This window comes from Phyllostomus hastatus, unplaced genomic scaffold (assembly GCF_019186645.2).
Source record: "Phyllostomus hastatus isolate PE091 unplaced genomic scaffold, TTU_PhHast_1.1 phas_contig_551, whole genome shotgun sequence".
In the NCBI taxonomy this organism is placed as follows: Eukaryota; Metazoa; Chordata; class Mammalia; order Chiroptera; family Phyllostomidae; genus Phyllostomus; species Phyllostomus hastatus.
The window spans coordinates 3,763,580-3,786,357 of record NW_025333909.1 but is presented as its reverse complement, the minus strand read 5'-3'; the positions used below and the strand labels follow the sequence as shown (position 1 = coordinate 3,786,357).

The 22,778-nt window shown below is 38.4% G+C and overlaps 1 protein-coding gene and 2 pseudogenes across 4 annotated transcripts in view; 2 read left to right on the top strand and 1 right to left on the bottom strand.

The window, feature by feature from the left end:
- HEPH (hephaestin) overlaps window positions 1–4,264 on the top strand; it is a 58,295-nt gene extending 54,031 nt beyond the window's left edge. For all 4 annotated transcript variants that reach the window (XM_045847540.1, XM_045847539.1, XM_045847541.1 and 1 more), the window contains exons 21-22: window positions 1,350–1,394; window positions 3,335–4,264. In XM_045847540.1, the coding sequence (XP_045703496.1) occupies window positions 1,350–1,394; window positions 3,335–3,564 (275 nt within the window). In that variant the 3' untranslated portion in view covers window positions 3,565–4,264. The remainder of the gene's footprint in view (window positions 1–1,349; window positions 1,395–3,334) is intronic.
- A 3,669-nt stretch (window positions 4,265–7,933) lies between these two features.
- LOC123824253 lies at window positions 7,934–8,959 on the top strand (annotated as a pseudogene).
- An 11,777-nt stretch (window positions 8,960–20,736) lies between these two features.
- On the bottom strand, window positions 20,737–21,031 carry LOC123824368 (annotated as a pseudogene).
- Between the last annotated feature and the right edge of the window lie 1,747 nt (window positions 21,032–22,778).

Here is a 22,778-nt window from a genome sequence, read left to right as displayed (position 1 = left end):
TTTTGTATATAATTATAATGCTCCTGGTAAGTTTGTAGTTGAAGTGACAGAACATGGAGTCTAGCCTGACCAAGAATGAAAGAAAAGATAGGATAAAGCTGGGAGGTTCTGAAAAAAAAATGGAAGAGTCCAGTAGCTAGAGGTCTTCATGAAAAAGAAACAACAAGTGAAATGGAATAATAGCATTAGAGTACAAAAAAGATAGAAGGCTGTTGTTAAATTTTAGATTTCTGAGATGGAGCAGTTCTGCATAAAAAGTCCAGTGTGACCATGAGAGTAGTAATAGCATTGGAGTAGATGTGAAAAATTTGTTGGAGTTAAGAGCTCCAGAAACTGTGAGGCTTGAATGTTGGATGATGGGTCAATACCCATGGTGAGAACTGAGGAGGAGGAACACTTAGCCAGGTATCAAAGACTTCCATGAATGAAAAGAACTGCTAGGTAACAATGACAAGAAGTTGTTGTGACTTTTCTAGCTAAGTAATATGAGCCTCAAAACAGATAGTTTTTGAAAAAGGAGAGGAATGATAATCTCAAAGCACTATTGAGGGTATGTAAAGGAACTGTAGTCCTTAGAGAAGAATTCAGCCTCATTAAAGCAAGGAGAGGAAGAAGTATTCTGAGAACAGGTTGTGTATGTATGGGTATAGTTTGAATATGTAGGGACTTCCTGAAGGGAGAGTGGAAAGGGTGGCAAAGAGAGCAATTATGCTAAGTGAAATAAGCCAGACAGTGAAAGACAAATACCATATGATGTCACCTATAAGTGGAACCTAATCGACAACAACAACAACAACAACAACAACAAAAAACAAGCAAGCAAAATGTAACTAGAGACACTGAAATAAAAAACAAACTGACAGTAGTAACCAGAGGAGCAGAGGGAGGGGTACAATGGGGGAAAAAGGGGAAGAGTCATCAAAGAACATATATAAAGGACACATGGACAAAGCCAAAGGCGGGTAGGATCAAGGGTGGGAGGTGGAGGTGGTTGGGGTGGGTGGGACTGGAGGGGAAAATGGAGACAACTGTGCTTGAACAACAACAATAAAAAAAGAGAGCAATAACAGGGATTGAAGAAGTTCCAATAAGTGCACAAGTAATGCAGAGGGATGGCTTACTTTTTGGATTCCTAAGCCTATGCTCTAGCTCAAATTTTGTGTCACTACTCAAAATCAAATTTACATACCAATATTGACTTTGACCGTAAGTTAGTTAATTCCAGGTATCTTCATTTTTGGTTACTATATCACAGAGATTCCTCCAACCAGTGCCAGCCTCCCATAGTGAACCTGTGGATTGATAGTAAGAAAACAGGACTAACCTCTTGTCTTTTATTTTCTCTCTAGAACACTTAAGCATTATCACCACCATCACCAACGAGATTGGAAAAGGTAGGAAAAGTGATGCACAGACTGGGTAGTTGTATGCAACGTGTGCTTGTGGGAAGATGTGGTGTCTTTAAAATATGCGATCCACATGGCTGAAAGATGGACCAAAATACTAGCAGAAAGCATTCTGAGATTTCTGTGAGACTTCAAAAGTATCCCAGGTTCAGCTTCCCTCAATAGGTTTATTCACTCTGGTCTCACCCCCCAACTTCCTCAGTTGAAGGCTGATATCTTAGCCTCCCATCTAATGTGTGGGTGGCAAGAAAATTCAAGGTGTTGGTGGTTTGGGCATGAAGAAGCTGTAGCACAAACATAATTTCCTATAGGGACAGTATAAAACTACAACAAATACCATGGAGTCTACACCAGGGATTTTTATTCTTGTATCTATGAAATATCAAATAGTTGGCTTTTTAGAACCAGCCATTTCTTCCCTTCAAGAAATTATAGATTCTTGTTCTATGTAGCCTAGGTCCAAATAGTGCTTTCATTCTTCACCCCATTTGTACCTGAACTAAGACTCAGAAAAATTAAAAAAGTTATGAGCACTAGAAGGACATTAGAGATTATTAGTCTGAAAGTTTTTCAGTTGTGTTTGGAAAATTCCTAATGATCTGTCTATGTACCTTATAAACTGACAACCAGGGAATTAGGGTATATCCTGAAGGGGTTGTGAAGAGGTAAGGTGAGACTGAGAGAGTGGAGCATACATATTTATGTATTTCATTTTTTCTCACTTCTATAAGAACATATGTTCATCCAGTTAAACATTCATTGAACAGTTTCTGAGTGTCGGGGACACCAAAGAAACAAGACATAGATATTACCTTCCAAGGAATTTGTGTCTAAAAATGAATTAGAGAAACAACTGTGGTGTTAGATGTTGTAAAAAAAAAAGGCAAACAGTAATAACAGCTATCAGTTACTGTGCATTTGCCATCTTCCATGTGCTATGCTAAATATTTATAAATACTAATTCATTTAAGCCTCACAATAAACCTTTGAGTTAAGTATGGTTATTATATCCCTTTTCAAAAAGAGGTGACTGAAGTGCAGAAATGAGGGAGGATTAACTAACATGGTCCAAGCAAGTAAATTGTGGGCGTACAAATGGTACAGATACTTTGAAAACAGAAGAAGGGCATTCATTAACTGTCAAGCTGAATTGATGAAAGTTTTACAAAGACAGGTAACATTTAAACTGGGGATAGAAAAATGAGGAAGAAGAAAGTGTGTTGAGGGAAATGGAGCAGCATGAGAGTCTTGGAGGCCAGAAAGAGGATTGCCTATTCTGGGGAACAAAGAATGAGTTGCTAGAACCTGATTGTGAGAGCTGAAATGCCTAGCTTGAGTCTGAACTTTACTCCCTAGGTTAATTGGAGATCATTAAAACTTTGCATGCCAGGAACTCAAACAATTAGCTATTTCACCTGAAAGATCAATGTGACATCAGAGTTAACACTCAAAGAGGTGAGAGACTAGACAGCCCAGTGGCAGGCTGTTGTCATGGTCCAATGGTCAAAAAGAGCAGTGATAAGCTAGATCATTGAGTCTGACTTCTTCCCTGGAATTTTTACTTTTTGTTCTTAATTATACCTTCTGGAACCATGCAAACCAAATCCAGATTTTTAAAAATATTATAGTCCTTGATATATTTTTTTCATATATATCAAGGGTCTTTCTACTCTGAGCCTTAGCTCTTTCCATAAGGGGATTGTGAACGCAGTGATTAATAAGGACTTCCTCAGCTGTGACATCTTGTTATTCCAAGTCACTGAGACCTCTGAATCTGCTTTTATCAGCTGATATTTTAAAGGATAGGGACAGTTCCTCTGTTATATTTGGATAGAGCTGTTTCTCCTCTTTCAGGAGTAGATTGCAAGTCCTTTTTGGAGTATGCTCCAGCACAGGGTGACCATTTTCCTCTTGTTCCATTTCAACAGCAGTGTCCAGAGACTTTAGAGAAGACAATGTGAGGATGCTGGGCATGCAGGTTCCTGTAAAGGATATTGAGATGCTGGCTTCTGTCTTAATTGCTACGGGTGTCGTTCTTTTGCTCATTGTTCTGGTTCTTGGTGGTGTGGTCTGGTACCAACATCGTCAAAAAAAGCTACGGCGCAACAGGAGGTCAATCCTGGATGACAGCTTTAAGCTTCTGTCTCTCAAGAACTAACAGCTGGATCTTGGAACTGCACATCTGGAATGCTTTCTCAGCAGGCCATGGACCAGCAGCTGACCTTACTGTAAAAGGGGCATGGGTGGTAGGCAGACAGAGGAGGGAATCAAACTTGTCTGGGTATTTTTTCACTTATTTATTTACATGGAAATGCTATACATTCTCTTTTCCTTTAACTTTCATTGCTCTACTTGAGAACCTGTGGCTAGATGAGTCCCCCAGTATTATATATCACAAATGTCAATGGCTAGATTATATCACTCACTGACACTTGGAAGATGTGGAAATTTCTAAAAACTGATCCTTCTCACAAAGTACATACCAAGAGTAAAACACATTGAATAGGCTTCTACTGCTTTCCAGGACCTACACAAATTCAATCTGAACCAAGGCTAAGTGAGCTGTGAGGATAATCCATACTTAAACTAAGGAATAAAGAACATGGGTACAATGAGAAAATGGGTGGGGTGAGATCTGAAGATCCAAAATGTGTTTTGATTCTCTTTGGAAAGAAACTATTTTGGAAAGTGGGTGGATGGTGGTTGCCATGAACAACTTTAACTTCTGAACCCAGAGCTCTGCTCCTGAGGAAGCCAGTCCTCAAAATTCCTGGCACAATCACACTGAAGAGAATGTTGAGTGTCTTCTCCATATGATAAGCAGAAATTCCTGTATATTAAAGTACTTGTTAGAATAATGTAAGGGTGAATTTGATGATTTTGATGGTTCCTCTGGCCTCTGGAAAGTTGTGACTGTGATGGAAACAAAGGCCACTCAATGGTGGGGTGAGGAGTAGATATAGAATGGGTCAATCCTTTGTGGAGCCTGCCAGCTTGTGTTTTAGAAATGAAAAGGCTGTCTGAGAGGAAGCCTCAAAGTCAGAATGGTGGTTGCCATCTTTTGTCCTATAGGTGCCAAAAGTCTTCTGGATGCCAAAAAAAAAGTTGCAAGAGGAAAATAGAGAGCTGAGACCAGGCTCAAACCTGTCCCCTGGGCAAGGAAAGGTGGACACAGATCTCATGGAATCTTTTGCTAGTTGGGAGTATAAAAGGTCTACTTGAAATTTTGGGGGCCTCTTTAAAACACAGAGTCCTTCCATCTAGCACATTAAAGCGCTATTTCTTTGTTACCTGCAAGTTCAAGCCTATTTGAACTCTTGGTAAGAGAGCACAGACAAGAAAGCAGGGATGGTATGAGATGACCTACCCTCACTACAATATACATATTAACATTTTGCATGGCAAGTAGAGAACAGAAGGGGCCGCAGAAACAGCGAAGATGATACCCTGAAATACACAGTGCTTTATATTTTACAAAGAATCTAATAAATGACTGCATTTGACCTTCTTGCATTCTCTAAGGGCACTATTTTGTTTTACATTTGAATAAATAAAGAGTCAGAGAGTTAGTGATTTTACCTAAGGACATTCAGCTATAAGTTCAGCAGGGATTCAAGCCTTCATCTATTTGACCCCAAATACCTGTTTGATCACCCTATAACATGAAGAGCTCCACTAATCTCCATTTTTTGTGTCCATATTGACTCCAACTTTCCTATCTTGTGAGCCAACCTGTCTGCATAGTTAGCAACCTCTTACACATCAAATGTACAAACCTACAAGCCTGGTATTCAGTTTTCATATAATTTTGAAGTTTTAAGGGAAAAATGCAGACCATAACCTATCATGCATTGTAGTTTACAGTGGGTCAGTAATTTCCTGAGGAACTTTACTGCAAATCTCAGAAACATAGCAGGTGGTGGAGGTAGGGGAAGGTTTGGATAGCTAATTATAAAATCAACTGTTACACTTTTTTTTGTCTTCTTTTTTTTTTAGTTTTTTAAAAAATTTTACTTAAATTGTTGTTGCAGTACAATTTTCTATCTTTTACTCCCATCCCAAACCACCCACCCAACCCTCCCCTCCTCCCTCCCATTTCCACCCACCCCTAGTTCTTATCCATGTGTCCTAATACTTGTTCCTGTAAACCCTTCCCCTTTTCCCCTGAAATTCCCCCGAAAGTCCCTCTCCTCTTAACTGTTAAACTTTTTAAGCCATTGCATAATCAATGCATATAACAGGAAAACTACTTTGGCCTATTATTAATTTGGAGGTTTTTGAAAACCCAGTGCACTCTGGGGACTCCAGTCAACAATATTTATAACTTATATTCAACTGGGAGGTTGTTAGCCTGGTCATGAATCTAAGACAAGGAAAGAAAGGTAAGTGGGATAGGGATATATTTTTTCTGAATATGTAATACTGCTCCAGATTGAGGAATGCAAGCTCAATCCCATGCATTTTATATATATAAAATCTCTCTCTCTCTCTCTCTCTCTCTCTCTCTATATATATATATATATACACATATACATACATACATACATATATATATATATGTATATAGTGTGTGTGTGTGTGTGTGTGTGTGTGTGTGTGTGTGTGTGTGTGGAGAGTTTGCTCCCAATGAGGATGTAGGAGAAGTTTGTTTGTTTGTTTTTTTCACAATTAAGTGACACTTCCATCCATTTAATTGCTCAAACCAGGAATCCTCCAAGTCAACACAACAGTGATTCTTGTTTGTTTTGCCTCAAAAATATCTTTAACTAATTCATTTGCTTTTATCTTCATTGCTACCACACCAGTCTAAAACACAACCATCTGTTATCTGCACTAGTGTGGTAGCCCCCTTCCTCACATTCACTCTAGCACTCTATGCAGAAAAGTGATGTCTTAAAAATATAAATTAGGCTTCCAATTCAGATGAGATGCAATAGACTCATCTCTCTCTGGAGATAAACAAAGCCTAGAAATAATGAAAGAGGAAACAAGGACTCAAAAGTATAGAGAGAGGTAGGCATCCTGGAGAAAAATAAAGCAACAGGGCAAATGGGCATCTTGCCAACACCCAACCAAGGAGAATTCATCCAAAGATGAAAGAGAAATCCTAGTGACAACACAATGGGGGCCTGGAGACACTGGAAAAAGGGACTGAGGACAAGCCCTTCTGACACCAAGTGACCATGGAAGTTGCTCTTTACCTCTGCAGGCCAGAGACTCTTCTACCCCAAAGGAAATTTCAACATATTAAGCCCAGACCCACTCTTCATACCTGCAATCTGGAATATTCCTTTTCCTACCCAGAAATAATAAGTGGCTCTGGCAGGGATCAATAGGAGCCTCAGTGACACCCAAGAAACCAAGCAAAACAAAAAAAGATACAAAATCAATGACAATTACAGTGTCATACAAAATTACACCAGAACCCTGTGCTAAACTTAAGTAATGTGACTACCTCCTAAAATAGATGGTTTGAATGTGGCCCAGAGTTCCATTATACCAAGAACAAGGAAAATCACAACTTTAATGTGAAAAGACAATCAATAGAAACAAACACTAGGATGAATCAGATGTTTAAATAATCTGAAAAGGACTTTAAAAGTCATCATACAAATGCTGCAACAAGTAATAAAAAATGTTCTTGAGAAATAGAAAATTTTAGCAAAGAAATGTTATAAAAGGAAAATACATGAAAATTATAGAGCAGGAAAAGAGAATAACTAATTTAAAAAAATCATTGGCTGAGCTCACCAGTAGAGATGACATAGGATATAATTAATGAAATTGAGGATAAATTAATAGAATTTATTCAATGCAAATAAACAAAATTGAGTTAACAGAATCCTAGCAGCTTATACAACAAAAGAAATATATCCAGCATTTATATCAGGATTCACAGAATAGAAGGAGGGACTGGAAAAATATTCAAAGAAACAATGGTTGAAAATTTGGCAAAAATGTCTATAGATACAAAAGCTAAGTAAACCCAAAATAGGAAAAGCCAAAGAAATCTATGCCAAAGCATAGTATATTTATTTAACTTCTAAATAGTACAGATAAGAAAAAAAGCTTAAAATCTCCAAGGAAAACAACATATTGTTTATAGAGAAACATAAATTTGAATGACTGGGTTTCTAGCTAAAGCTCTGGAGGTGAGAAAAAGGTAGCATGACATTTTTCAGTTTCTGAAAGTAAAGGGCTGTCAATCTCAAATCTATATTGAGTGAATCTACCCCTCAGGAATGAAGGGAAAATAAAGACAATCTCAGACTAAGGAAAACTAAGGGAATTTGTTACTAACAGACCCACCCTTAAAGGGTAGCTCAGATAAAGTCGATCAAACATAACATGATGAAAGAAAAAATCCTGTAACATCAGAAATGAATAAATACAGAAAAAGCAAAACTAAGGATAAATGATAATATAAAAAAATTAACAGCATGCTCCATTCTTTGTGCTCAGTTAAGAAGGATCCCCACTTCAACTTTAGCAGTCAACACAGTAAAAATGCTGCTTCACTGGGTGACATGGTGCAGGAGGGCATTCGTTACAGTGATGCAGAAGCTGGGAAAAAAGGATCAGTGGCAGAAGACCGAGAAGTGCCCAGGATTGAGCCAGAGGCCAATAAGAGTAAAGCGAGAGAAAGAACAAAGGAAAACAAAAAAGAGACAGCAGGAGAGGGGTCAGTCCTGTATGAGGATCCCCCCCAGATAAGAAGACCTCACCCAGTGGCAAATCAGCTACCCTCAAGATCTGCTCCTGGAATGTGGATGGGCTTCAAGCCTGGATTAAGAAGAAAGGTTTAGATTGGGTAAAGGAAGAAGACCCAGATATCCTGTGCTTGCAAGAAACCAAATGTTCAGAGAATAAACTACTAGCTGTGCTTCAAGAACTGCCTGGACTATGTCATCAGTACTGGTCCACTCCTTCAGCCAAGGAAGGGTACAGTGGCGTGGGCCTACTTTCTCGCCAGTGCCCACTCAAAGTCTTCTATGGCATTGGTGAGGAAGAATATGATCAGGAAGGCCAAGTGATTTGCTGAATATGATGCATTTGTGCTGGTAACAGCCTATGTACGCAGGTCAAGGTCTGGTGTGCCTGGAGTACTACAGCACTGGGGTGAAGCCTTCTGCAAGTTTCTAAAGGGCTCGGCTTCCCACAAGCCCCCTTGTGCTATGTGGGGACCTCAATGTGGCTCATGAAGAAATTGACCTTTGCAACCCCAAGGGAAACAAAAAGAATACTGGCTTCACTCTGCAAGAGTGACAAGGCCTTGGGAAATTGCTGCAAGCTGTGCCACTAGTTGACAGTTTCTGGCACCTCTACCCAACTCAGTTTATGACTACACCTTTTGAACCTACATGACAAATGCTCAATCCAAAAATATTGGTTGGTGCCTTGATTACTTTTTGGTATCTCATTCTATCTTACTTGCACTATGTGACAGCAAGATCCATTCCAAGATCCTGGGCAGTGACGACTGTTCCATCACCTTATACCTAGCTGATATAAGCTTATACCTTCCCCAAATCATTTTGGGCCCCCTAAACTAGCTTTAAAATGCCATTTTTCTCTAGAGAATTCTACACTGTATTTCCTTTATAAAAATATGAATCCTCTCTAATGACATGGGTTTCCTTTAAGCCCAAGGTTTTGTGTTTTTTTGTGTGTATGTTTTTTTTCCTTTTTTACATTAAACAAAAGCTACTGGTGACTTCCTTTGACCTGTCCAAGTGAAAATATAGAGCCATAGTAAAAAAAAAAATTAACGAAACAATCAATAAACCACTACGCTGCATACTTGAAACTAACACAAAATAATATTGAATGTAAACTGTAATTGAAAAAATAATGTTAAAAATATCAATCAAGGCCCTTGCTGGTGTAGCTCAGTGGATTGAGTGTGGGCTGCGAACCAAAGTATCGCAGGTTCCATTCCCAGTCAGGGCACATGCCTGGGTTGCAGGCCATGGCCCCCAGCAACCGCACATTGATGTTTCTCTCTCTCTCTCTCTCTCTCTCCCTCTCTAAAAATAAATAAATAAAATTTAAAAATCAATCAAAATACTTTCACTGCCATACATAAAACACTTCACCAAGAACAGCAAAACAAACAAACAGTAAGTGCTGGCAAGGCTGTGGAGAAAAGAGAAGCCTAGTACACTGTTGGTGGGAGTGCAGACTGGTGCAGCCACTGTGGAAAACAGTATAAAATTTCCTCAGAAAACTAAAGATGGAACTTCCCTTTGACCCAGCAATTCCTCTGCTGGGATTACACCCTAAGAATCCTGAAACACAAATCCAAAAGAACCTATGCACCCCAATGTTCACAGCAGCACAGTTTATAAGAGCCAAGTGCTGGAAGCAACTTAAGCAGCCATCAGTAAATGAGCAAATCAAAAAACGATGGTACATTTACATAATGGAATTTTACACAGCAGAAAGAAAAAAGGAGCTCCTACCCTTATGGACAGCATGGGTGGAACTGGAGAGCATTATGCTAAGTGAAATGAGCCATGTGGTGAAATACAAATACCATATGATCTTGCCTGTAAGTGGAACCTAATTAACAAAACAAACAAGCGAGCAACATATAATCAGAGACATTGAAATAAAGAACAAACTGACAGTGATCAGAGGGGAAACGGAGGAGATAATGGGAGAAAGAAGGGGAAGGTCATCAAGGAACATGCATAAAGGACCTATGAACAAAGCCAAGGAGGGCAAGGATTGTGGATGGGGTGGGGGGAGTGGTGGTGGGAAAATGGAGATAACTGTACTTGAACAACAATAAAAAAATGGCCAAAAATATACATATGAAAAAACAAAAAAGAAAAAAAAAGAACACCAAAAACACACATATTTTAAACAACCACATTCATCAAGATAGGTCCTATAGTGGACCTTAAAACAAATATCAGCAAGTTTAAAATAATTTAAGTCATACATATAATGTGTGTTCTTTCATAACAATGGGAACAAAATAGAAAGTAATAACAGACTTGACTGGTGTGGCTCAATGGATTGAGTGCCAGCCTGAGAACCAAAGGGTCACAGGTGTGATTCCCAGTCAGGGCACATCCTGGGTTGCTGGCCAGGTCCCCAGTTGGGGGCATGTGAGAGGCAACCACTCACTGATGTTTCTCTCCCTCTCTTTCTCCCTCTGTTCCCCTAGAAAGGGGAAATAAATAAATAAAATCTTAAAACAAACAAGTAATAGCCAAACAACAACAAGAAAATATCTAGACACTCAGATTTTAAATGACACATTTTTATATAACTCATATATCAAACATGTCTCAAAGGAAATTGTAGAAAATAAATGGAATTGGCCCTGGCTGGTATGGCTCAGTGGTTGACTGCTAGCTTGTGAACCAAGGGGTTGCCAGTTGGATTCCCAGTCCAGGGCACATGCCTGGGTTGTAGGCCATGTACCCAAATAGGGGGCATGTGAGTGGCAACCACACTTTGATGTTTCTCTCCTTCTCTTTCACTCTCCTTCCTCCTCTCTAAAAAATAAAATAAATAAAGTCTTTAAAAAATAAAGAGAATTGATTGAAAATGAAAACAAAACACTTCAAAATTTGTGAGAAGCAACTATAGCAGTGCTAGGAGGAAAATTTATAGAACTAAAATGCATTAGAATATAGAAAATATGTTAAGTTACTAAAATAAGTTTCTACATAAAGAAACTGTAAGCAAAAGGGATAATAAATCCAAAGTAAGCAGAAAGAAGGGCAGCATACAGATAAGAATAGAAATCAATGAAACTCAAAGCAGAAAAATAATAAACAAATGAAGCAAAAAACAGCTTCTTAAAAATCAATACAAATAAAATGAAATTGATAAAACTAACAAAAGTGACAAAGATAAAAATAGACAAGATACAAAATACCATTATCAGAACTGAAATGGGTTACCATTGCAAATCCTGCCTCCATGGAAGGTGACATTATTAAGATGGAAACATAGGTCATTCCAACCTCTGTCCCATTGACAAGACACCATTGGAAAATCCCAGAACATGGAGGTGAGGCAGAAACACCACAATGGACCAAAGAGATGGAGAAGGATTGTATTGGAAGGATAAAAGGAGTAGTTTCACTTTTACCATATCACCTCTCCCCAAAGCTGGAACAACACCACACTGAGCAGAATCCTCTAGGTCTACATTTTTTTGTAGTGAGAAAAGAAAGCCCAAGGTAAACATCCAGCTACTCCAGAGTTTGGAGATTCTTCCCAGAAAGCCCACTCATCTCTGGCTTCATGGAGATCACTGGAAAATCTGTGGGGCTCAACCACCAGGGATCAGATAGAAATAAAGAAAGGCTGGGGATTACATCAACCAGCTGCTAGATTTTGGTATACCATATTCATAATTGTGGCAACACTCTAATGAGACCCCAGCCAGAAGTTCTGCCCATCTGCAGGGCTAAGGGATAGCCCTATCTGGACAGTGAGCTTGGTTGGCACTTCTCCATGAATTGGGTATCTGGAATACTGGCCATGAAGCCTATTCTACAGCCTCTCCTGGGAAAGAAAGCAAACTCACAGCTTTGCCTAACTGCTGAACGTAGCCTGCAATTCTGCCTGGCCAAAGAACCTGAGTAGTCAAGGAGACCATCTTTTAGCCCCACTCGTACTGGGAAGCAAGCCAACAGCTTTTCTCAACTATTGAGCACAGCCTCTTACCCTGAATAACCATGGAACCTAAACAGAGACTCTGTGTATCCTTCAAGCCCTATTTATAGTCTTGTCCAGCCACAGAGCCTCACCTACAATCCTGTCTGATTACTGAACACAGCCTGAAGCAGGGCCCAAAAAAGGGTGATTAAAGAGCCCAGCTAATGGCCACACTTGACTACAGAGTCCAGCAGGCCCACACAACCATAGAACTCAGCCAGTGGTATCCCCCTCAGAAAACAGGCAGTGGTCTCATCATAATAGGTACACTAGTCACAAGGCACATCTGCTTGTAGATGCTACCAGCTGACACATGCAATAATGAAGCAGAGCTAACTGGTGCAGTTCTTCCCCTGCCAAAGTAAATCTATAAATTCTGGAATGGGAGACTACCTACTTAAATGTGGAAATACAAAGTAAGGATACAAGGATCACAAAGAATCAAGTAAAAAGACACCACCAATGGAAATTAATAAAGCTCTCATAATGGAGCCTAAAGAAATGGAGATTTAAAATAACACATAAACAAAATGAGAAAATCAACAAAGAAATAGAAACCATAGAGATCACAGAGCTGAAAAGTACAATGCATGCACTAAAGTATTCAATAGAAGACTTTAAGAGCAGACATAACAAAGCTTAAAACAGAATTCATGAACTTGTATAGATCATTTAATATTACGCAGTTAGAGAAGGAAATCCTAAAAAAAATAGATTGTGAAGAAAGCCTATAGGTCTGGTGGGTTATCAGGAAGACAAACAAAATATACATCACTGAAATCCCAAAGGAGAGGAGAAAACATTGGACAGAAAGTCATTTTAAAGCAATAGTGTCTGAAAACTTTCCAAACATGGAGAGATAAATGAACATCCAGATTCATGAGGCACAAATGACCCCAAATTGGGTGAACTAGAAAAGCATTACACCAAGACACATTATAAATTGTCAAAGGTAAAAGATAAAGAGAGAAATTTAAAGCAGCAAGTGAAAAATGACTTGTCATATACAAAGGAACCCCATAAGACTGTTAGTGGATTTCTTAGCAGAAACTTTGCAGCCTGAGAGAGTGGGATGCTATATTCAAAATATTGAAAGAAAAACTTTCAACCAGGGATATACTACACATGGCAAATCTTTCCTTCATAAATTAAGGTAAGACAAAGACTTCAAAAAACAACAGAAACTGAGAGAATTCATCACACTAGAGTTGCCTTAGAATAAATACTAAAGGGCATTTTTCAAACTAAATTAAAAGGGTGATCATTAATATTGTAAAAGCATATAAATGTGTAATGTGTAAAACTCACTGGTAATAATAAATATATAGTCAAAGTCAGAACCTCTAATATTAAATGGTGCATAAGTCATTTGCAACTCTAGTTTAAAACTCAGCCCTGACTGGTGTGGCTCAATGGTTTGGGTGTCATCCCATGAAGTGAAGGGTTGTTAGTTTGATTCCCAGTCATGGCATATGCCTGGGTTGTGGGCCAGGTTCTTGGTTAGGGGCGTGTGGTAGGCAAGTGATAGGTGTCATGCATTGGTGTTTCTTTCCCTCTCTTTGTCCCTCCATTCCCCTAGCTTTAAAAAAAGATTAAAAACAAACAAATGAAAAATAACTATAACTACAATAATTAGTTATTGGATACAAAATATTTAAGGAGATATACATGTTGATATCAAATACCTAAAATGTGTGGTGGAAGAAGTAAAAGTAAAGTGTCTGTCAGCTATTGACTTAAGTTGTTCTCAGTTTAAAATAGGTTGTTATATCGAGGTATTTTATACAAGCTCATGAGGATCACAAAGGAAAAAAAAAACTTATAGTACAAGGTCTGTCCAGAAAAAGTCCAGCTATTGTTATAATGACAATGGTTTGTATGACACGGATGTAACCTGGCAGACAAGGAGAATGGACTGGAATGCACATGTATGAACAATGGTGACTTTACTGCACTAGTCAGTGGGGGTGGTAGAGGCCGTTGAGTGAGTATATGCACTGTGTAGTTATCACATTCAAAATGACTGAGCAAGTAGAGCAACAAATCTGCATCAAATTTTGTATGACTCTTGAACCTTCCTCTGGAAACTCTTCAGATGATTCAGAAGGCCTCAGCTATGGGCAACTGGTGATTAGCAGCTTCATCATGACAATGTACCGGCTCATGCATCACATCTCATGTAGAGTTTTTGGCAAAACATCAAATCACCCAAGTAACTTAGCCCTCCTACAGCCCAGTTTTGGTGTCGTGAGACTTCTGGCTTCTCCCAAAACTAAAATCACCTTTGAAAGGGAAGAGATTTCAGACAGTTGATGAGATTCAGGAAAATACGATGGGGCAGCTGATGACAATTGGAAGAACTGTGTGAGGTCCCAAGGTGCCTACTTTGAAGGGGACTGAGGTGTCATTGTCTTATGTACAGTGTTTCTTCTATCTTGTATCTTCTTCAATAAATGGCTCTATTTTTCATAGCATGTGGCTGGATACTTTCTGGACAGGTTTCATATACAAGTTCTGCTTTCATTTACGTTCAGTAGATAACAGGCCTTTCATGAAAATATTCCTCAATCATAGACATTAAGCTAATATTATTGGCATTCTGTTTGACATTTATTTTCCAGGACAAGCTCATTATGTTTTTGTTGGTAAAGTAGCTATTGAATAGTGTATTTAAATTGCTCCCTCTGATTTTATGTAGGTCTCAAGACCATTGTGTGAACCTTGATTCAGTCAGTGAAGGAGCTCTCTCTTGTAATGATACTATGTTCTGTCTGAATGTGTTCACCTGTATAACTGTTTATGGGAAACCTGTGGAATAAATGCTTGCAAAGGCCTCCAGATTTCCTGTAAAATAAGGATCACTGCTGCATAGTATCCCATTGTGTAAATAGCACCATAGTTTTTTTATTTTAATCATTGTTCAAGTACAGTTTTCTGCCTTTTACCCCCATCCCAGCCCACGCCCCAGCCCTTCCCACTTCCCTCCCATTTCCACCCCCCTTGTTTTTGTCTATGTGTCCTTTATACTTGTTCCTGCAAACCTTTCCCCTTTTCCCCTGAAATTCCCTCCCTTCTCCCCTCTGGACACTATCAGCCTATTCTCTATTTCAGTGTCTTTGGTTGTATTTTGCTTGTTTGTTTGTTTTGTTGATTAGGTTCCTGTTAAAGGTGAGATCATATGGTATTTGTCTTTCACTGCCTGGCTTATTTCGCTTAGCATAATGCTCTCCAGCTCCATCCATACTGTTGCAAAGGGTAGAAGCTCCTTCTTTCTGCTGCATAGAATTCCATCCTGTAAATGTACCATAGTTTTTTGATCCACTCATCTACTGATGGGCACTTAGGTTGCTTCCAGCACTTGGCTATTGTAAATTGTGCTGCTATGAACATTGGGGTACATAGGTCCTTTTGAAGGTCCTTTGGAAGGACCTATGCACCCCATGGTGTTTCAGGGTTCTTAGGGTATAGTCCCAGCAGTGGAATCACTGGGTCAAAAGGCAGTTCCATTTTTAGTTTTTGTGGTACATTTACTCAATGGAATAGTATGCAGCATAAAGAAAGAACTCCTACCTTATATGACAGCATGGGTGAAACTGGAGAATATTATGCTAAGTGTTACAATCCAGTCAGTGAATGATAAATACCATATGATCTCACCTATAAGAGCAATCTGTTGAACAAAATAATGAACAAAATAGAACCACAGGCATAGAAACATGGAAGAGGCTGAAAGTGACCAGAGGGGAGGGGGAAGAAGGACAATGGTGGAAAGAAGGGGAAGGGACTAGACAAAGAACATGTATGAATGACCCATGGACATGGACACCAGTGTGCAGATTGACTGTGGGAGCAGGGGGTAGAATGAGTGGAGGAGGGCAAAGGGGGAAAATTGGGAAAACTGTAATAGAATAACAGTAAAAAAGATTAAAAATAAGCATCACTTCCTTTTTTAATAACTTACTACATGGGAATGGTACCACTTTCAATAGGGCAGTGAGCATGTTTAACTGGGCTGGCTATATTGAGGAGGAAAATAAGATATACTCTTTTAACCATCAATTTCTGTGGTCCTTTAAATATATATTATTATATATATATGAATATTAAATCAACATAATATATATGGTGGAAATCATTTCAATTTTTATGTTAATGAAATGTCTTAGACCAATTTAAGATGACTCAATACATATGATACAGAAATAAAATCATATCTTGCTCCTTTTTCCTTATATGTCAATCAACAGAATAAAAGTTTCTATTTGAAAATGTGGTATATTTTCCTAAAGCAGTGTTGGAAGCAATACCATATTATGCTGTATAAGCAAAAAATATTTACTTGGTAGGCATTGATGAGGAGTTTTCAGTCATCTTAATAAATCGGTAGTTTGAACTATTCAGTTTATTATGTTGAACTGAATTATTAAAAAGCCTGGGAGAAAATAATTTTGGCTGTATTTAGTTGACTGAATATTTATATTGAGTACATATATGTATCTTGAAATAGAAAAACAAGAATTTATCCCAAGAAACCAGAAACACTAATCTGAAAGAATACATGTACTCCTATATTCATTGCAGCATTATTTACAATAGTTAAGATTTAAAAGCAGCCCCAGTACCCATCTGTACATGAATGGATATAAAAGCTGTGGTACATTTACACAATGGAATACTACTTGGCCATATAAAAGATGGAAATCTTACCCTTTGTGACAGCATGGATAGACCTGGAGAGTTTTATCCTTAGTAAAATAAGCTGGTCAGAGCCCTGACAGGAGTGGTTCAGGTGCCTGAGCATCATCCTGCAAAGGAAAAGGTTGCTGGTTTGATTACTGGTTAGTGCATATGCCTGAGATGTGGGTCTAGTCCTTGTTTGGGGCATGTGCAAGAGGCAACTGGTCCATGTTTCGCTAACAAATCAATGTTTCTCCACATCTCTTTCTCTCTTCCCCTCTCTCTAAAGAGAAATAAAATCTTTGAAAAAATAAGCCTGTCAGAGAAAGACAAATACCATGTGATTTCACTTATTTATGAAATCTAATGAACAAAATAAACAAACAAAATAGAGACAGACTTACAGGTACAGAAAATATAGTGACCGCTGTTAGAAGAAAGAGGTTTGAGTGGCTGGGTGAAAAAGGTGAATGGATTAAGAAAAGAAACTCATAGATCCAGAAAACTTTATCTTGATTACCAGAGGGAAACAAGATTACCAGAGGGAAAGGGAGCCAGGGAGAGATAGAATAAGGTAAAGGGTGGGGGATAAATGGTGGCCAAAGGAGACTTGACTTGGGGTGGTTAATACACAAAACAATATACAGATGATGTATTATAGAATTGTACACCTGAAATCTATATAATTTTATTAACCATCACCTAATAAATTCAATAAAAATTAATTCAATAAAAACTGAATATTGTGGGCAGTGGGGTTGTGTGGGGTGGGGGGAGTGGAGGGGAGGAAATGGAGACAACTGTACTTCAACAATTAAAAAAAAAAAGAAAAAAAAACCCTGACTGAATAATTTGGTTACTTTAAAGACTGTTAAGAATGCTTAGGTTCCCATACCCTATGCTTCTACTTTTCAATAAACATTAAAATATTCTAAAGAACCCTGGCTGGTGTGGCTCAGTGGATTGAGCACCGGCCTGTGAACCAAAGGATCGCCAGTTCCATTCCCAGTCAGGGAACATGTCTAGGTTGTGAGCCAAGTCCGGCCCCCAGTAGGGGGTGCACAGGAGGCAACCACACATTGATGTTTCTCTCCCTCTTCCTCCTTCCTTTCCCCTCTTTCTAAAAATAAATAAATATTTAAAAAATATTCTAAAGAAAAAAAAAACTTAATATCACTGAACTTCTCACTTTAATATGGTTAATTTTACCTCAATTTAAAAAGGAAAAGGAAACAATAAATTGAAAATTAAAAATCTAATTAGAAAATGAGCAAAAGACATGACCAGACATTTTCTGAACAGGATATACAAATCAGAAGTATATAAACAGATGTTCAACATCAGCAGCATCTGGAAGTTAAAATTAAAATTATAATGTTATACAACTATACAACTATCAGAATGGCTAAAGTAAAAAAAAAAAAATAGTGAAAATAGCCTTGGCTTGTGTGGCTCAGTAGAGTGCGGGCCTGTGAATAGAAAGGTCACTGGTTTGATTCCCAATCAGGGCACATGCCTGGGTTGTGGGCCAGGTCCCCAGTTGTGGGGTACGAGAGCCAAATAATTGATGTTTCTCTCATACATTGATGTTTCTCTCTCTCCCTTCCCCTCTGTTAAAAAATAAATAAAGGAATAAATAAATAAAATATTTTACAAAATAGTGAAAACACCAAGTGCTACTGAGGACACAGATTTCTTTGCATCTTCATACATTGCTGCTGAGAACGTAAATTGTACAATCACTTGAGAACAGTTTGACAATTTCTTAAGAAATGGAGCATGCAAGTACTATACAATTTATTTACATTCTTGGGCATTAATTCCAGGGAAGTGAAAATATGTTCATGCAAAAACCTACACAGAAATGTTTATAATGGCTTTGTTGTAACCCAAAAGTGAAAATAATTCAGATGCTCTTTTATGTGTGAATGGTTAATTAAACTGGTACATCCATACCATGGTTATTGGATTCAACAATACAAAAGGAATTCATGAAACTACTTGGAAAAATCTCCAGGGAATCGTAGAAATAAAGAACAGATTATTGATTCTCAGTGGTTAGGATGGGGCAGGAGGAGTGAGTTTTGTGGGAGGGAGGTGGGTATGGCTATAAAATGGGCACCATGACATATCAGAGATGCATGTATTTTTTTCTTTTTTTTTTAAAGATTTTGTTTATTTTTAGACAGAGGGGAAGAGAGGTAGAAAGAGAAGGAGAGAAACATCAATGAGTGGTTGCCTCTCACGTGCCCCTCACTGGGGACCTGGCCTGCAACCCAGGCATGTGCCCTGACTGGGAATCACACCCATGACCCTTTGGTTCACAAGCTGGCACTCAATCCACTGAGCCACACCAGCCAGGGCATATATAAGTTCATATTACTATTTTTGAGATCTTTTAATAAATATCCACATGTGGAATTGCTGGATCATATGATAGTTTTATTTTTAATTTTTTGAGGTACCTCCATACTGTTTTGCACAGTGACTGCACTAGTCTGCATTCCAACCAACAGTGTACTAGGGTTCCCTTTTCTCCACACCCTTGCCAAGACTTTGTTGATTTATTGGTGGTAGACATTCTGACAAGTGTGAGGTGATATCCCATTGTGGTTTTAATTGGCATTTCTCTGATGATTAATGACATTGAGCATTTTTTCATATGTCTATTGACCATCTGTATGTCCTCTTTGGATAAATGTCTATTCAGGTCCTCTGAAGATTTTCAAATTGGATTATGAGTTTTTTGGTCTTAAGTTATATGAGTTCCTTAAATATTTTTGATGTTAACCCCTTATCAAACGTATCACTGGCTGATTATCTTCTCCCATGCAGCAGGTTGTCTTTTCCTTTTGTTTTTGGTTTCCTTCAGTGTGTCATTACCTTTCTGACACCATCTGTTACATCTTTCATAATTCTACTCTAGCCACCCTGGCTTCCTTGCAGTTCCTTTAACATTCCAGGCACCTTCTTTCCCAAAGATCGAACTCACTATTCTTTTTTTTTTTAACTTGCCATTCCTTTTATACAGGATGCTCTTTTCATGCTAGTTGCATAGTGCACTTTCTTGCCTCCTTCAAATTTTCACTCAAATACCGTCTTATCACTGAGGCCCCGACTTACCATCCTAACTTAAATTTCTATTTCCTTGCTACATCCTAATGATCTTTCATGCTTTATTCAAGATTTCCCCAATTTGGGGGCATTTAGGTTATTTTCACTTTGTTCTTTACATAAATAACACTGCAATAAATTTCCTTGCTAAATCTTCAGGCTTGTGCTTTACTATTTCAATAGAATAAGAACTGGCTCATTTAGATGAGGAAAGTAAAAAGCTTCAGTAACTTCATGGTCATCTGTGAGTTTTTCACAGTGAGTTATTGTATAAAGAAGAATGGATAGCATTGACTATCATTTCTTTTCTTAGACAATATAGAAATAGATGAGCTTTAATTTTTTTCCATTTTAAACATTGTCCTTTTATTCAGTCTAAACAAGGCTCATTGGTCAGTGGCACATTTACTAAGACAAAAGTTTCAGTTTTAGGGTATAGGTGGATAAAAAAAATGAAGTTCTTGTAGTTTGATCTGTATACACTACTGGTTTTCTTCGTACAGTTTTTTCCATAAAAAAAAATCCTCATGAAAGAAAGCTATTTACTCCTTCAAAGAAGAGGGGAAGACTAAAAGTAACTTTTTCCTCCCCCTTTACATAAAAGGGGAATCAGTGCAGACTTCAAGTCAAGTTTGCATTTCTCTTTCATAACAGAAATACCAACATCGTGATTAATAACTGGCAATTAATAATTAAATAAAATCTCAGAATTTAAGACTGAGTAACAAGTTAAATCACATAGGTTTTGATAATGGAATAATACCCAAATAAGAAAAGTACACAGATGCCCAATTATCACATTTTGTATTTCACAGAAGCATTACGGATTCATGCCATTAAGTTTATTTACAAACACATCTAGTATATCGAGTTCAACAGTTTGATTCATTTTTTCAAAGAGACTGCACCTCTTAAAATGCTCTTCTTCATATCTGTTTTATGGATTAACTAAAACATCCTTATTTTTTAAGCAGTTGGTGTCTTACAATAAGGAAAGGTGCAGCAAATCCAGATCCAAAATACAAAGTCATCATAGCTAGTAACCGCTACTTGTTTTCCACCGAAAACGACAAATTCTTCCCAGGACCTTCCTCATAGTGGCCCCTACGGACTACAGAGGTTGTGAATCTCCGAATGCTCTGTCCCAACATTTCGCTGTTGGAAGCCCTGCGAAACGGGCATAAACTGAAAGCGGTAAAAATGGCGCTACCACACTAAGACCTTTTTTTGCAACCTTGTCCCCTTTTGTGCCGAGCTTTAATTTTTGTATGAGAGGAACAAGCTAGACAATATGGAGAATTGTCTTTTGAGGATTGAGTGATACCTTATTTGCATCCTAAAGACAGTTAATATTGTACTTCCATGTCTTTCCATAAACACATAATGTTTATTCGACCCTTCTGAGCAAGTTAGACATTGGTTGCCTGGAGACAAAAAGATTCTCACAGACACTTGATTTCTTTACTTAACTGTAGCTTTTCTCTGTATTGTTGGTTTCCTGGGTACAGGAGGTGCTGGATCAGGCGCTTGCTATCAGAGTTAAGGGGGTTTGTAGATTTGAATTCATAGGGGCCAGAGAGAAGCTGCAGACCACCCCTGCCCCCCTCCCCACACACACACACTGTCTTTGGTTTGAATGATCCATCTACTGCTTACCTCTATCCTCTACCATATATCTGATACTCACATGTCCTTTTCCATATTTTTCCTTGGACAAATATTTGTCATGCTTTGCTGTTTTCCAGCACATTCAAGATGTTCCTATATTTGTGGAGAATTTTACACAATAAGTCTTAACTCTCCAATCTATATGCCAGATACTTGCTTTCCTATCCTCTCTTTCAGCTAGGACAGAAACATAAAATTTAAAATCCATTAATCAGCTGTACACAGTTGAAAATGTGATTTGGAAAAGGTCATTATGAGGACATAGGTGCTGAGCAGGAACCTCCTTCTGGGGAGGTACCAATAGTAGCATGTGATTGGGGAAAACATGACATCCGTGATGTGACCTGCAGTTTCTGTTCCCTGTGGGTTTTTTTCTCAGTAGTCTTGTGGTTTGGCCTCAGCCTTATTTATGGCAGGGTCGCCTCCCAACCTGGCTCCTTATATTCTCCCTACCCACACATATTCCAAGAGATCCTGCGAGCTGCCTAATATTCTTTAACATGTTTCTTCTCCTGTTTGTAACTAAGTACCATGATTGACACACAGTCCAAGTGATTTGCTATACTTTTCTCAAATCCATCAATGATCTACAGGCAACATCAAAAGACCTGGTTTGGGTCTACAATTTGCTACTTTCTAGGTGTATGACCTGTGGAAAATTATCTCCTCAGTCTTTCCTGGGTCCCTCATGCATATACAAAGAAATATTAAAGTCTCTCTTACAAATGGCTGTGAGAATTCAATTAAATAACAAATGTGAAGTGGTGTGTCATAATATAAATCATTCATTGTTATTCTCACAAGTTATTAATTTTATTTAAAAATAAAATAAATAGCCCTGGCTGTTGTAGCTCAGTGGATTGAGCCCCAGCATGTGAACCAAAGGATAACTGGTTTGATTACCAGTCAAGGCACATGCCTGGGTTGTGAGCCAAGTGGGGTCCCCAGTAGGGGGCGTGGGAGAGGCAACTCACATTGATGTTTCTCTCCCTCTCTTTCTCCCTCCCTTCCCCTCTCTAAAAATACATAAATAAAATATTTAAAAATATATTTTATTGATTATGCTATTACAGTTGTTCCATTTCCCCTCCTTCACTCCCCTCCACCCTGCACACCCCCTCCCACCCACATTTCCCCCCTTTAGTTCATGCCCATGGGTTGTACATAAGTTTTTGGCTTCTACATTTCCTATACTATTCCTGCCCTCCCCCTGTCTATTTTCTACCTACC